Consider the following 16,619-nt stretch of genomic DNA (forward strand, 5'->3'; position numbering starts at 1 on the left):
CACATTAAGCCTTATTGCCCCAAATTCAAAGGAAAAGATGAGCGAAGGGCGGCAAGCGTAGAAGCATCATATGAAGATAAGAGCGGGACTCATGGAGATTTCAAATTCATTAAGACCATGTCATTATCTCAACTAGTAGAGGCCCTACAACTCATTCTTACCGCAGTCTCCTCCTTTTCTCCTATTGGTAAGATTTCTCGACTCTTGGACTTTGGTGCATATTTCCATATGACCCTCAATAATTGTTTACTTTCCGAATGTAGAAGTAATTCAAGTAGATATAATGTCTTTACAGCCGATGTTTTCTCTCTTGACATAAGAAGGATTGGTGATTTTGAAAAAAATTCAAAATTTTTCATACCTAAAATTAGATTTGTTCCAAAACTCAACTCAAATTTTCTTTCCGTTTCTCAAATAATCGATCAAGGTTGTAAAATCTCATTTTCATCAGCCCAATGTTTGGTGCAGGATCTCCAGTTCGGGATGCAGATTGAGGAAGGACATAGAAAAAGAGATCTTTACTACATGGATCGTTTGATTATTTCTAAAAATACATTATGTTATAATGTAAGCATCAAAGGCTAGGGCATCCTAGCATATCTAAATTGTATCCAATGTACCTCATTTGAGAAAATTTTATAATGAAGATTTTGATGGAACTGGTTGTATTCTTGGTAAAACGAATGTCACTCCCTTTAAAGAGTGGACTTTTTTTGCTACTAAACCACTTGAATTAATACTTTCAGATATACGGGGATGGATACCAATTGTATCTAAGGGTGGTTAAACTTATTATGTGATCTTCGTTGATGATTATTCTTGGTACACATGGATTTACTTTCTTAGGCACAAACATGAAGTATTTGAAAATTTCAAAACTTTTCACAACTTAGTCAAAAATTTATTTGAAGCTAATATAGCTATTTTTTGCTCTGATTCAGGGGGAAGAATTTATGTCCAATGATTTCAAAAAATACTTGAAATAAATGGTATCACACACCAAAGATCTTGTGCTAACACCCCTCAAAAAAATAGATTGGCAGAAAGAAAGCATAGGCATATTATAGAAACTACTAGAACTCTACTCATTTTGAAAAATGTTCCAAAAGAATTTTCGATCGAAGCTACACTTACCATTGTCTATCTCATAAATAAAATGTCATTTTTCAAACTTCAAATCATTGTACCCTTTGAAAAACTTAACAAAAATTTTCCTGATTATTCTAGGATATGAATGCTTTGAACCTCACCGAGGACATGGCGTTGGATAGAAATGATTGGAGGAAAAGGATTCATGTGGAAGACCCAAAATGAATTTCTTTTTTGGTTCATATCGCTGACCCCAATTGTTTTGGGATGAAGGCGTAGTTGTTGTTGTTTGTTGTTATTCTAGGTTGAGAACCTTTGGTTGCAACTTGCAAATGTTTTGTTCTTACCAACAAAAATGACAAATATCATAGAGTCATACCTTGTGTATTCCTTGGATATGGTGAAACATTGTTATGATCTCAAAAATGATAAACTCAATCTTTCTAAAAATATGGTTTTTTTGAAAAAAATCATTTGATTAAAATGTGCCTAAGAAAGCTAATAATTATTCTTTTTTGTTTGAGTTGCTTCCTCGAGACAAGGAAGATTCTTTGAGTATTGATATTATGAATGAAGAACCTCAAATGAGTACCGGTGACGAGAATCGTGTTATAAATGAACCGGTTGTTATTTAATATAGAAGAAGAGGTAATGATAGTCAGCTTAGTGCCTTAGAAAGATAGTCTACCCTTGAGTCACAAGAATCTAGTAACCTTAGAAAATCCACTAGGGAATATAGACTCTTAGATAGATTTGTATCCTACAAGTCTTTTTCTCCTCAATATAGAGCATGCCTATATAGAGCATGCCTAGTAAAAAACATATCATATTTCGAACCCACTACATATAAACCAGCCAAAAATCATCCTGAATGGATAGATGCCATGAATATTGAGCTTGAAGTTTTAGAAAAATACAATACATGAAAAATAGGAGATCTTCCACAAGGAGAAAAGACCATAAGTTGTAGATGAGTGTACAAGGTAAAAACCAAATGTGATGGCTCCCTAGAAAGATATAAGGTTAGGTTAATAGCCAAGGGTTATTTCTAGGAATATGCGATAGATTACAATAAAACCTTTGCACCAATAGCTAGGATGACTTCAGTTCGAACCCTCATAGCTTTAGCTGCCATTAGGAACTGATACATCTATCAGATGGATGCCAAAAATGCTTTTTTAAATTGGGAATTAAAGGAAGACGTATAAATGGATTCTCCGTCAGGGTATGAAATCCCAACAAGAAAGGTTCTTTACTTAAAAAATGGTATGTATGGTTTGAAACAAGTTCCTAAGGCCTGAAATGATAGATTTAGTTCGATTATGATTAAACTTGGTTTTAAATCTTGTTATACTGACACTGTTATGGTTATTAAGAAATCTAATGCAGGTATCGTTATTGTTCTTCTTTATATTGATGACATGATCATTAGTGAAGGAGATAAACAGAGAGGCAATTCTATTAAAAATATTTTAAAACAAAAATTTGAAATGATAGATCTAGGTTTTCTTAGATACTTTTTAGGAATTAAGGTAGCATATTCTGCATGTGGTTATTTACTAACTTAATCCAAGTTTGTCAGTGAGATTATTGACAGGTATGATATTACAGATGAAAAAAGAGTGGACACTCCTGAAGTAATTAACGCAAAGATTAAGATCGATACTGGAACACCCTTGAAGGACCCCACTCCTTATCGATAAATGATTGGAGCCCATACTTATTTGACAATTACCCAACCTAACATTTCTCACGCAGTGCATACAACAAGTCAATTTCAACATTCTCCTACAACTGTGCACATGAGTGTTATTATGTGTATTATTCGATATTTACAAAATTTTGTTTCTAAAGGACTTTTATTATCCTCCTCTTCTCCACTTGAATTACTTACATATATTGACTCTGACTGAGAAGATCCTAATGGTATACGCTCAACTATGGGTTTTTGTGTGTTTATAAGTTATTCACTAGTATCCTAAAAATGCAAGAAACATCACAAAGTATCTATATTGTCAACAGAAGTTGAGTATCGCGCTTCGAGGTTATGTTGTGACAATAAACGTGCCATCTACATATCTGACAATCACATATTTCATGAACGAACCAAGCATATCGAGATAGATTATTATTATGTTCGTGAAGAATATCTTAAAAAGACTATCATCCTGCCCTATGTAGCATCGAAATTTCATTTAGTTGTTTTCTTTACAGAAGTACTTTCTTCTCCCTAATTTCATTTCTTACTTGACAACATTTTGGTGATCACACTGTAAGTTTGAGGGAGGGTGTTAAGTTGTACATATAAGTATATATATTTAGTTATATATATTTATATATGTATATGTACATATATATACATATAAATATGTGTATATATATTATAATGTGTATATTGTTGTAATAGGTAATACTCATTAGGAGTATTTTGGTTATTATAGTCTTTATAATAGGTTAACTCCGCCTGTGTAGTTATACACTGCCGGTCCCAAGCCCGGATAAAGGAGGAGGGTTGCGGTAGGCCTGTGACAGCCAGCATAAAAACTTTGTCATATCCTATGAAAATGAACCAATATGAGAATTTCGTTGGGGCGTTCCCTACTGAGCGACGCGCTGTACTCTCTAGGCCCGGAGGCAGTGATAAATGTGCAAGGGTTGCTAGGTCGTCGCCCAGAAGCGACGCGTCACACCGGCGCCCGGGTGTGGTGTCAAATAGGCAAGGGTTCCCTCACTTTGTTGGACGGGTGGGGGTAAAGAAGTTAGTCCAAGACCATAAAATTAGGTTAGCCACTTGGAACATAGGGTCTTTAACTGGTAAGTTGGTAGAGTTAGTAGATGTTATGTGTAGGAGAAAGATTGATATTTTATGTCTTCAAGAGACCAAATGGGTAGGTGAGAAAGCTAAAGTGATAGAACCTTGGGGATATAAGATTTGGTATACAGGAATAAATAGGAATAGGAATGGAGTAGGGATTGTTATGAGTCGTCAGTTTATAGATAATGTAGTTGAGGTCCGTAGGAAGGGTGATAGAATTTTACTTATTAAATTAGTATTAGGTACGGATATTATTAATATTATTAGTGTTTATGCACATCAAGTAGGTTTAGATGATTTCATTAAGCATCAATTTTGGGAAGATTTAGATGGAGTAGTACAAGAGACATCTTATGGAGAAAAGCTTTTCATCGGCGGTGACCTTAATGGACATGTAGGCATTAGTAGGGATGGATTTGAGAATATCCATGGAGGCTATGGTATAGGAGAAAGAAATGAAAGTGGAGAAAGGATTTTAGATTTTTGTTTGTCCTATGATATGATCTTAGCAAACACTTGGTTTAGGAAGAGGGAGTCTCACCTAGTAACATTTAAAAGTGGGGTTAATACGAGTCAGATAGATTTTTTCCTACTTAGAAAGAGAGATAGGGGTTGTTGCATCGATTGTAAGGTTATACCAGGAGAAAGTGTAGCTACACAACATAGAGTCTTAATTTTAGATCTTAGAATTAGACAATGCCGCAAAAGGGATAGACATAGGATAGATCCTAGAATTAAGTGGTGGGCACTGAAAGGAGCTAAACAAGGAATGTTTGTAGAGCAGGTAGTTAAGGAAGTTGATTGGTGTCTCGAGGAGGATTCAGAATCAATGTGGAATAAGATAGCGGGTGGTATGAGAAAAGTAGCTAAGGAGGTATTGGGTGAGTCTAAAGGCGGTGCACCACTAGGTAAGGATACATCATGGTGGAACGAGGATGTCAAATTAGCTATTAAGGTTAAAAGAGAGTGTTATAGAAATCTAAGTAAGAGTCGTGATAGTGAGAATTTGGAGAAGTATATGATAGCAAAGAAGGAAGCTAAAAAAGTTGTTCGAAACGCGAGGGCTAAGGTATATAAGGAGGTTTATGACAAGTTGGATACCAAAGAAGGCGAGAAGGATATTTATAGGCTTGCAAAGATGAGAGATAGGAAATCGAAGGATTTGGGTATGGTTAGATGTATCAAAGATGAAACGCAAAGGGTTTTAGTCAAAGATGAGGAGATTAAGGAGAGATGGAAAGATTATTTTGATAAGCTATTTAATGATAGTCATGCTCAAGATCTTGGAGACTTCTCCATTCCTTTTCATGAGATAAATCGTGACTTCATGCGCAAGATTCAAAAGAAAGAAATTGCAGAGGCTTTGAAGAAAATGAAATCAAGAAGGGCAGTTGGCCCAGATGGTATACCTATCGAGGCTTGGAAATGCTTGGGAGAGAAAGGTTTAGAATGGTTGACAAATCTTTTTAACTTGATTTGGCGAACAAATAAGATGCCTAATGAGTGGAGGAAGAGTACTTTGGTGCCTTTATATAAGAATAAGGGTGATATACAAGATTGCACAAACTATCGTGGTATAAAACTCATGAGTCATACTATGAAACTTTGGGAGAGGGTGATTGAGTCTAGGTTGAGGAAGGTTGTCATGATATCGGAGAATCAATTTGGTTTTATGCCTGGAAGATCAACTATGGAAGCTATACATCTTCTTAGACAACTTATTGAAAGATATAGAGAGAGGAACAAAGATTTGCATATGGTTTTTATTGATTTAGAGAAGGCATACGATAGAGTACCTAGGGACGTTCTCTGGTGGACAATGATGAAGAAAGGTGTTTCTCTCAAGTACATTAGTATAATTAAAGATATGTATGAAGGAGTAGTAACCAATGTCCGCACTTGTGGAGGGGTGACAACCAATTTTCCGATAACGGTTGGGTTACATCAAGGATCTGCTTTAAGCCCTTTCCTATTTGCGATAGTGATGGATGAGCTTACGAGATCAATTCAAGAAAATGTACCGTGGTGTATGTTGTTTGCTGATGATATTGTTTTGATTGATGAGTCTAGAGCTGGGGTTAATGCTAAGTTAGAATTATGGAGACAGACATTGGAAGCTAGAGGTTTTAAGTTGAGTAAGAGTAAGACTGAATATATGGAATGTCGGTTTAGTAAGCAACGAAGTAGTGATGGGAGTGTAGTGAAGCTTGGTGAGCAAGATATACCGGTGAATGATTATTTCAAATATTTGGGATCCATCATTCAAAAGTATGGAGAAATTGATGGAGATGTAAATCATAGGATAAAGGTTGGGTGGATGAAATGGAAAAGTGCTACTGGAGTGTTGTGCGATCGTAGAATGCCATTGCGGTTGAAGGGAAAGTTTTATAGGACGACTATTAGACCCGCTTTACTATATGGTACAGAATGTTGGGCTGCCAAGAGACATCATATTCAAAAAATGAGTGTAGCTGAGATGCGGATGCTTAGATGGATGTGTGGAAATACAATAAAAGATAAGATTCGGAACGAAGAGATACGTAAGAAAGTAGGTGTTGCACCCATTGAAAATAAGATGCGAGAGAATCGTTTACGGTGGTTTGGACATATTCGGCGAAGGCCTAATGATGCTCCAGTTAGAAGGTTAGAGAAATGGGAAAATATATTAGTTAAAAGAGGTCGGGGTAGGCCTAGGAAGACTTGGATGGAGATGATAGGAAAGGATATGAATGCTTTGAACCTCACCAAGGACATGGCGTTGGATAGAAATGATTGGAGGAAAAGGATTCATGTGGAAGACCCAAAATGAATTTCTTTTTTGGTTCATATCGCTGACCCCAATTGTTTTGGGATGAAGGCGTAGTTGTTGTTGTTTGTTGTTGTATAGTCTTTATAATAGGTTGTGCCCATTAAGAGCACATTAGTCTTTTTTATTTTATTTTACTTTTTGTCTTTTTGGGGTTTAATAGGGACTATTTGGTCTTTGACCAAATAGAGTTGTTGGGAGCATCTCAACGGCTCTCCCAACGGCCAGAGCCGTTGGGATGCTCCTAACAACTCTATTGAGTCCCTCTTGCCTATATAAAAGGGATCTCTCTCTTATTTAATACTTTCTCAAGCATTTTGATCATAATAAAATCCTATATTTTTTACTTGTGTTTTTGGCCCCTAAGTGGCTTATGTGCTTGTGTTTTTGTATTGATCCATAAGAGGTCCTTGTTGTGTATGTTATTGTGCTCTTGTAAGCCCATAAGAGGCACCCACGTGTATTATTTTTCCCTTTTCATTACACCACCAACCCAGCAATGATAAATCCTTGGATGGTTATGTGGTCACTGTGTCAAACTATGTCACAGGGATTCAACCAACCAGGTGTCGCACCCGCGTCGACGCGACGCAACGCGGGTGCGTGTGCGGCACTTGGTGCGGTCAACCTGACCCTGGGTGCGGTCAACGCACCCAGGGTTATATATGTTCAAATTTTGGACTTAAAAAAAAAGAGCCAAAATGGGCTGAGGAGGATTAGGGCAAAACATTTTTGCCCTCTCCCTTGTCTCCCGACCCCAACGCTACGAGTCTGCGACCTGTCTCCCATTGGCAACGCCTACGAGCTGCCACCGTCTGGCGATGCCTCCTCTCCATCTCCAAGGTACGCATTCTCTCTCTCATTCTCTCATTCAATCTCTCTCTCAAACTCTCTCTATCTATCTATTTCTTCACTCGTCTCTCAATCTCTCGGCTACATCTCTCTCTATCTTCCTCTTTTTCATCTGTTACTGCGTGCCTCTCTCTCTCTCTCTCAACTCAATCTCTTTCCCCTTACTGTGCACCTCTCTCTCTCTTAATCTCGGCTAAACACCGTTGTTGCCCATTTTTGAAAAAAATATTTTACCCATTTTAAGGAAAATTGCTTATTAAGAGTCGATCACGAGCTGGCTCGTTTTCTCAAAAATCTATCTTTTAAGAGATTTTACACGTAAAACCTATATAATATAAACATTATACATAATATATCTGTTGGGACGTTGCAAGTTCAAATCCTAATGGAATGGCCCGTATGGGGGTCTGCCAAAAAATATTTTGCTGCCTTAAGCAGTCATTTTGCAAAACATGCTGGCTGGCTCGGCTCATCGAACCCAATTAATGAGCCAAACTGGGTTTTCATGCATGATGATGAATTGATTTGATGATATTATGATAATTGTTTTTAATTTCATTAGTGTTACTGTTAAAACTTAAAAATTATATATATATATATATATATATATATATATATATATACCCTCCCGTGCCCCCAAGTTTTTTTAAAGTGCCACACCCACACCCACACCCACACCCACACCCATGTGACAGGTGTCAAACCAGTTCATTGCAGAAGGCCATTCACCTCTACTTCTATCATCAGGGGCAGCTCCTCCATTTCTCTTCCAGCCACAATATGACCAAGGTGTAGCTGGAAGATGGTTGGCATGGTGTTGAACCAGATTACCCCAACCATTTATCAGCCATCCCATTGCTCAGGAAACCAGATCCTTGGTCATCCTATGGTCAGATGGTGCCAGCCCATAGAAGAGACAAAGGTGGCTTTGAGAGAGAGAGAGAGAGAGAGATGATGATGATGGAGGTGCATGGTGATGCAAGAGGAGAAGAATCTGTAATACAGGATCATCATCATTAGGGCCTCAGTCGCAAAAACATTTAAACTCTACGCATGCCTGGAAAAGCTAACATGAATTAATTAAAACAATTTAAAACAATTTGCACTTCACATAGGTCTTCAGCATTATTTTGGATACATAAAAGGTAACTGGGCCCAAGCCTACTAAACTTAAGTCACATCATAATCTTAACCTTCTTCCTAGAAAATCCAGTATGGATACAATTAGTAGATCAAGGTTCTTATCCAATTCTTTTGGCTCATTTATTGACCCAAACGGATTGTTGCAGATACATTGCATTTTGTACATTATTTGGTTTGATTACTCAGTCTTGTTTTGAATTGTGCAGTCATATTGACATGGTGTTACAACTAGGCCTGATGGACACCACTGACCAAGTAATTGTAGTTCGTTAGTACAACCAAAGCTTGCATGCATGTTAAATAATGCAGGAACAAATTCGTAAAATCTATAATACCTGTGGAAAGTTTTATAGGATTTAATCAGGGATTTATAACTGTGAAGAGCTTATTTGCTATATATAAGGGATAAGGAGCTTTATATAAGCCCAACATGTGGTTATGTGACTGTCTACTGTCTTTAGCAGCCATCAGATATCAGTCACTTTTGAGGAAAAGTTGGCAATGGAAGAGTGAAACACATTGATGGTGGGGTAGATCCAAGAGTCATGCATGGTTTTGAAGACACCATATCTAAATCTGATAAAAGTTTCCATATCAGGGACTAATTCATGGTCTATTTTTGTTCAAATAGTTATTTCTTTTCTTGGACGATCACCAACAAAGGTATATATCTCATCCCTCCAAATCTCCATTCTACACTCCAATAGTACACATGGTAATATAAAAAAAAGAAATCTGATTTTGTTTTTAATCCAATCTGGTTTAAAGTTAGATGATTGACACAGTTAGGAATGCATGTCAATTTTGTGTTAGACATTGCTATTCATGTCATTAACTTCATTGGGAATATTCAGAATTTTACAGGTTTGTTATTCGTGTTAAGATAGAATGATACTTTCAAAAGGCCAAAGTGTTCATGTTGACAGAGTGTAATGGGTATCATGTGTGCCTGCAACTGTGTCAACGAAGATCCAGGTGCAGTCAACAGAAACCAACCAAAATTATCCAAAATTTGAACTAGTACAACACTGACTGCTGGGCCAATTTCGTCCATGGATTAGTCCATCATTGATTTTGGCCAATTTTATCCCCGTTTCTTGAGTCTTCTGGTATTCAATAAGCACGAGATCAACAAGCATCCAACCAAATTCATCCAAAATTTAGACATGGTCAATTACTTATGGCCAATTTCCGGATTCAGCAATTTTTTACTTTGTCCAATTTTGTTGAAGTCCTTTGATTCTTTTAAATTTTACCCTAACAGAAGGGCTTATATATTCATTATTTGTTGTTTGATAATTAGTACGTCAAGATATGTTCTTGACTTAGTTGACAACTGCATATTTGGGCATAGCTTGTAAGTAGCATGAATATAGTGTAAATGAAAATAGCAATACAGATATATGCAATAAGAATCTACATTTAATTACTATTTTTCGTATTCTATTGTCAACAAAAACACTTGTAATGGTTCATAGAAAAATGTGTCAGGTTTGATCAATTACCCATGTTGAGATTCAGTTATTTTCTTTGTCAAATCTAATTGAAAGAATTGTTTTTGACCCCTTCATTGGTTCAGAGCTTCTGTTTTGTATTTTCAATCCTAGGACTCATAATCCAAGAGAGCAGTCATTGGTATTTAGTCAATCGGGAAATGCTATAGGCTCAACTAAAATCAGTAAATGCACCGAAAAAACCCATGGAAAGCCATAAAATCAATTGACCATCTGAAATGTAGTAATAAATGTAGAGAATCTAGAGTTGACCATCAATTAGCTACTAAGCAGCATTTAAAGAAATGATCATTTTAACCATTATCAGTGAGAATCACCATCATAAATATAAAAAATGAGGGACAAAATGGTCCCAATATTGGCTAAGGTTACCACACATATACAAGACTTGCAAACAAGAGTAAGCATAATAAATGTGCGGATATCTTTTAGTGTCAAAAGTTAGACAAGTTACTGAATGACTGAAAGATAAAACTTTGATGCATTGGAAAAATTAATTTACTCTTTCTACAGATATTAAACATACCATCCAGGCCAGTTCTCTGTCCAAATTTTTGGCTTATCTTTATATATTGGTGTGAAATGATCACAATAAAATGAGTTGCATGTGTTGATCTGCAAGCACAAGTTGAAGTTTCTAAGATGAAATAGAACTTCCAGTTAAAGATACTAGGTGTATAAACAAGTAGCATGTAGAAAATTATTTGATTTAATCATACTTTATGAAGAGCTCTCTAGTTTAAATGTGATTTATTAGTACATATTGATTCACGGATAAAATCTTTAGAATTTTGAACAATGCTCCAAGTAGCATGAACTAAAGTCAAACAACAACGGTTAGAGGCCATGCAAAATAAAGAGTACATAAAATAAAAATGTCGAGTGAGCTTGTTAAAGCAACAAGTGCATTGAATGCTTAATTTACTAAAAATAAACATTACGATACAAGGAGAAAAGATCAAAACATCACAACTAATTCAAGGAATTTCTCACACAAGCGTTCAATAAGTTCATATAAATTAAAATATATATATATATATATATATATATATATATATATATCATATCAATATCCTGAAGTTATCATGATATTTTTATTACTTTCATAGTTATCAAAAATGCACCTCAAGGCGCAAATAGCGCGCCTTGCCTGGAGGCGAGGCCCTCTGTACCTTCAGGCACAGGTAAATAGCGCAACAAAGAAAAAAAAAGAAAGAAAGAAAAGAAAGGAAGCAAAAGAAAGAAAGGAAGGAAGATCCGAAGAAAGAAAGAAAACGAAAGAGAGAGATAGAGAGACGGAAAGAAAGAAAACTATTTATATTTGCAATTTTCTGTAGAAGAAGAAAAAATGTTATTTTGTTGTTTATTTGCAATTTTTTGTTTCTTATTGATTGTTACTTTATCAATAAAGCATTTCTATTATTTATTTGTATTTGTAGATATTTTTAAAGTTAAAGAAAAAAATGCTGAGGCTTACGCCTACGCCACAACGTTTTTCACAACATTGATTACTTTTAATAAAAAAATCTTTTTATCTGGAAAACTCCAAGATTTATATATCAATACACACATACATACATATACATATGTGTGTGTATTATGCATGCATGTAGTATGTGTATAGGAAGATTCACATGCTTTGGTAGATCAAGTTTTAGCACATTTTTGTCATTCCTAACAAGGTCAAAAATTCCAGTGGTCCTACACTGTTTCCACTGAAAGTAATTTAGTAATTTTATATAGAGTGAAAGATGCATTTGTATTTACCTATAAATGAGGATAAATAGAATGTCTCCACAATGGTTGCAGAAGATACATATATTCCACACACACACATATATATATATAGTAGGCATGTGTATGTGAAGACTCACATGCTTTGGTGGAACAAATTTTAGCACATTTTTGTCATTCCTAATAAAAAAATCTAAATTTCCACTCTTCCATACATAATCACCACTAAAAGAAATTTAGTAATTTTATACAGAATGAAAGATGCATCTACATTTACTTATAAATGAGGATAAATAGAATGTCTCCACAATGGTTGTGGAAGTATCAAGTATCTGATAATCTTTTGTTGCCTTGAGACTAAGGGCTTAGTGGCTCACCGATCCATGTCAATTCTGATAACTATGGAACTCTTGGCATAGGCCCACACTAAGTATCTGAGAGGTTAAATGAGGAATAAATTGCTTATTTATCACCAAGTAGAGATGAACACCATATGGTGGCAGCAGGAAATTCTGTGGCATTGAATCATGGTATTAAGGAAGAAGAAGTTGGCCCAGCTCAATATTGTCCTTGACTATTGTGTGGGAACAGATTCACCTTGAAACCATTTATCCTTTCTAACATGTTTAAACATGGTGTATGATATGAGATAACTCTTTAGGTATTGTGATTGTTACATCACACGGTATAAAATTTGTGTATTCCTTTGTGTGATGCAAAATTTACATTTAAATGTCTTAGCAGCCTTTGGATGTAGCGGAGAGACAATCATAAACAAAAACCTCATCAGGCTAGAATTAGGTGGCAAAGTACTTGAATCTGTCATGAGAGATCATTGAAAATTTGTACATTCTTAAAAGGAAATGTAGAAAGATATTATTTTAAAAACATTTCAGGATCAAATGGCGTCAAACAAAAGCCATAAATTAATAAGCAACGTGAAAAAATTTACTATCTGTAAAATAATAAGCAACATTGAAAGAATTTATTATCAGCAAGATACCTGCAAGCATTACCTTAGAAGTAACAGATGTTTGAGATAAAGCAAAGGAACTCACCACAGTATCAGGAGCATCAAATTGTTGACACATAATCCAAGGTACACCTGTGTTTTGAGAAACAGACATTTTTGCAGCCCACATTGCATATTGCTTTCCTCCATCTCCATAAGACGGTTCATAGTATCCATATTCATTTTCTATCTATAAAGTTGCAATACCATAATGGAAGATTGATTAAAGAGCCTTATTTTAAGAATTAATGCATGTCATCCAGCTACAGTTCAGTTTTTCCCACAAAAGAAGCATAACCAACACATGAATCCATTACTTTAAACAGTGTGAACATCATAGCTTATAACTAGTTATAAGCAAAGAGTTCTAATAATATGATCGTTAAATGCTAATATGATAGGCAGCCTTCATGACAGAACAATAGCCAAACATAAGTATGATCTATTTCTTATAGAGATCAGAGGTAGTTCATGTGACTGACAATCCTGCCATGCGTGTGCAAGATTGATGTAAAACCACTTTGGTAGGTTAGGTCTTTGTCATTTCTAGTACCATTTCCCCAAGTTCCTAAGCAAGGATAATGTGTATATTATTACTGTCTTCTTCCTAATAATCTATGTTCAAGTGCTAATTATCTCATCACATTCATGCTTTTGGGAGATGTTACATCTAACTAAGCATTCTAGCACTTTTGGCACTTAGTTGGCACCAGACCAATGAAGACTACAGCATTTAGATTGATAATGGTAATGTTTTTTCTTTTAAGTTATTATTACCTTTTTTTATGAAGTTTCCTGCCGAAGCAGGTAATCTCCGGATGGGGTCACCGGCACCCAAGCCCTTAAAGAGCCCACCAGTTAATGGACAAAATGTCCAATAAATGACCCACATTAAGCACAACCATTCTATTGCTTTGCTTCAATCCATGAATGTGTTCATGATGCTAATTTAGAAATCTCATAATTGATCTGTCAAGAAAAAAAAAGAAATCCCATAACTGAGAGCAACCATTTCATGGAAATAAAGATGCATATCCTTGAGGAATTTTCCTCTAGTCCTTCCTAAGAAAATATCTCATGGAAGAATTATAGCTGATAGATAGCTCGAAGTGATCTTCCTAATTGTGAATATTTGCTCATGTTGGACCCTCTTTGTTTCCTCTACTTGAAATTGTTTCACGTCTGGATAAAGTAAAAAATAAACATTATAGATGCATCTTGTCTAGCTAATCAGTCAATGCAAGAAAATTTTACCATTTTGACATTAAATTTGCCAATTGTAACTTTACACAAGTTTTCCCCAATTTTTTTTTTTCTTTCTTGAGACCATAAAAAATGCATTTACATAATCGTTAATCGATGCATCTCACTTTATCATAACAGTTGGGAACTTGCAAAGGGGCTATTCTGAGATATCAAATGAAACAAAAGGATCTTAAAGCCTTCAATACCAAATCCAAATGTAAACAAAAAAAGAGTCAGACTTGCCTGTGCTAAGATGATGGGCCCCCCCTGTGATGCAAAAAGTTTCTCACGCTTCATCAAATTGACTATGTATGTTGTGAAGCTCTCCATGTGGCTCTATAAAATAGAACTCGACTTGAGAACCAAATTTGATAGTTTCATGCTGAAAAGAAGATTGAACCGTTTCATTGCAATTTCCATACCTCAAAAGTTGTAGAATTCGTTCTAAATATTGTGCCAGGAATATAATGAAGCCAAACGGGCACACCGCTGCAAAATATTCAGGTAAGTCGCAGAAATATCAGAAAACTCAGTCAATCAAAGCACCTCTCTAGACACATTTCATGATTAATACCGTAGCACAGAATACAATCACACATAATTGCTGAGTCAAATAGAGGAGACAAGAAACCTTGTTCTACAAACTTTATGACTTCATCTCTACTTATCATGCTAAAAGACAAGGAAAGTAAAATGGACAATCATTCTCAAGAGAATTCTATTCCGGGCTTCGAACATGAAATGCTTCGATCAGTAAATGGGTGATCATGAATTGTACCAGTCTTGGTGTATGAAATCATTCCAGAGTTAGAGCTCTTTGAACCATAGTCACAAATATCGGTATCGACTATGTCTCGGCGAGGCTATTTCTCACGATATTATAGGTTTGGTGATAAATCTCCAAAAAATCTCGGGGCTTAAAAAAATAAAAAAAATATAAAAATAACGAAAATAAGTAAGAAAATATCATGTTTAGATAATAAAATACATATATAATAAAAGAAATAAGTGAAAATGCAAAAAAAAAATACATCTAAGATATAGAAAAAAAAACAGTAACAATAATTGATAATATCACGAGAATAAATGTTTTATTACCTATAATATTGCTTGCTGAAAATACAGCGATAATATCGCGATATTTTGAAAATATCGCCGATATCTGCGACTATGCTTTGAACAGAGGAATTCACAGGGAAAACACCGAGCTATAATGGATAATCTGCAATCCTTAACATGAATCGCGATTTCCATGAGTGGGTCTAGAGATGCCAGTTATCCGAGAAACGGGATCAGTTGTGAAGCCACATTGTACTCTATACTGCAATATCCCAACTCATCCCACTTTTCTGGATAAATGGCTGCATCCAAACACCCACTGATCATGAAAAAGAAAAAGAAAAAAGGAACAGAGGCAGCAACAGACCCATAATTCCACTCTGCAGCAACAACAGGCCCAATCCGAAGGATTGAATACAATCCGGCACGTTGAACATGATTCAGAAACTTCACCAAATTGAACCTCCCTCCGAAATAATACTGCATTCCTCCCAAACCAACAATCCCAACCATACTCAAAACCCAAGAAACCAAACAAAAATCAGCGAAAAAATAAGAAAACATATCTCTAGTGAAGCAAAACTCACCTTGCCAGGAGAGAGCTCATGACCATTCCAGAAGACGTAAGTTTCGATAACGTCGATCCCGCCTTTCTTAGCCGTCTCTATAAGGCTGGGCCACATCTGAGCACCAGAAAAAACCCACCAACATTCAATCTCCGACTCCCCACCAACCAAAGAAAAAATCAACAATGGAAAAAAAAGACCATTTTACTACAAGTATCGATACCAACCAAACAAAAATGGTGATATCCAATGTTGTCACTTGACAGAGTCTGTAACAGTTCATACGCTCTTACTTTCAATAGACTCGATACCAAGAAACGAGAGGAGAGAAAAAGAAGAGTGGTTGGTTGGTTACCGCAGGAACGCTACGGGGATAGTGAATGGCGGCAGAGATGAGGAGCTTCCTCTGACCGTTGATGATGAGGGATCGATGGTCGTAGGTGACGTTCCCGGCAATGGAGAGGGTGGCCGGGAACGCCACCAGAGCAAGAAGAAGGATGACAACGGAGAGTCTTGAACCACTCCCCATCATCATCTTCTTCTTCTTCTTCCCTCTCTCTCTCTCTCTCTCTCTCCTTCTTGGCAGCTCGCTCACAGACAAAGTGAAAAGCCGGAGATGGGATTGGCTTCTTCTTTGCTTCTATATATGGGTTTAGCTTTACCGCTAAAGCTGACGTAGGAAATATCCTTATGTCAATGTGGGACCCACTTCGATGTAGCTATGGGACTAAAGTCTGGGTTCCACTTGCTGTGGGTCCCAGGTGCTTGGTTCTTGCGGGACCCA

General features: G+C 36.2%; 1 protein-coding gene across 1 annotated transcript in view; it reads right to left on the bottom strand.

Annotated features, from left to right (window-relative positions):
* The window catches only part of LOC149817156 (beta-galactosidase 10-like), a 51,590-nt gene extending 35,196 nt beyond the window's left edge, over positions 1–16,394 (bottom strand). The window contains exons 1-7 of the mRNA XM_089988099.1: positions 16,191–16,394; positions 15,857–15,952; positions 15,637–15,749; positions 14,633–14,699; positions 14,454–14,546; positions 13,012–13,155; positions 10,746–10,834 (exon numbers count right to left, since the gene is read on the bottom strand). Coding sequence (XP_089844225.1) covers positions 10,746–10,834; positions 13,012–13,155; positions 14,454–14,546; positions 14,633–14,699; positions 15,637–15,749; positions 15,857–15,952; positions 16,191–16,370 — 782 coding nt within the window. The 5' untranslated portion in view covers positions 16,371–16,394. The remainder of the gene's footprint in view (positions 1–10,745; positions 10,835–13,011; positions 13,156–14,453; positions 14,547–14,632; positions 14,700–15,636; positions 15,750–15,856; positions 15,953–16,190) is intronic.
* Between the last annotated feature and the right edge of the window lie 225 nt (positions 16,395–16,619).

The sequence above is a fragment of the Nuphar pumila genome, chromosome 14 (assembly GCF_984573655.1).
Source record: "Nuphar pumila chromosome 14, dmNupPumi1.hap1.1, whole genome shotgun sequence".
NCBI lineage: Eukaryota > Viridiplantae > Streptophyta > Magnoliopsida > Nymphaeales > Nymphaeaceae > Nuphar > Nuphar pumila.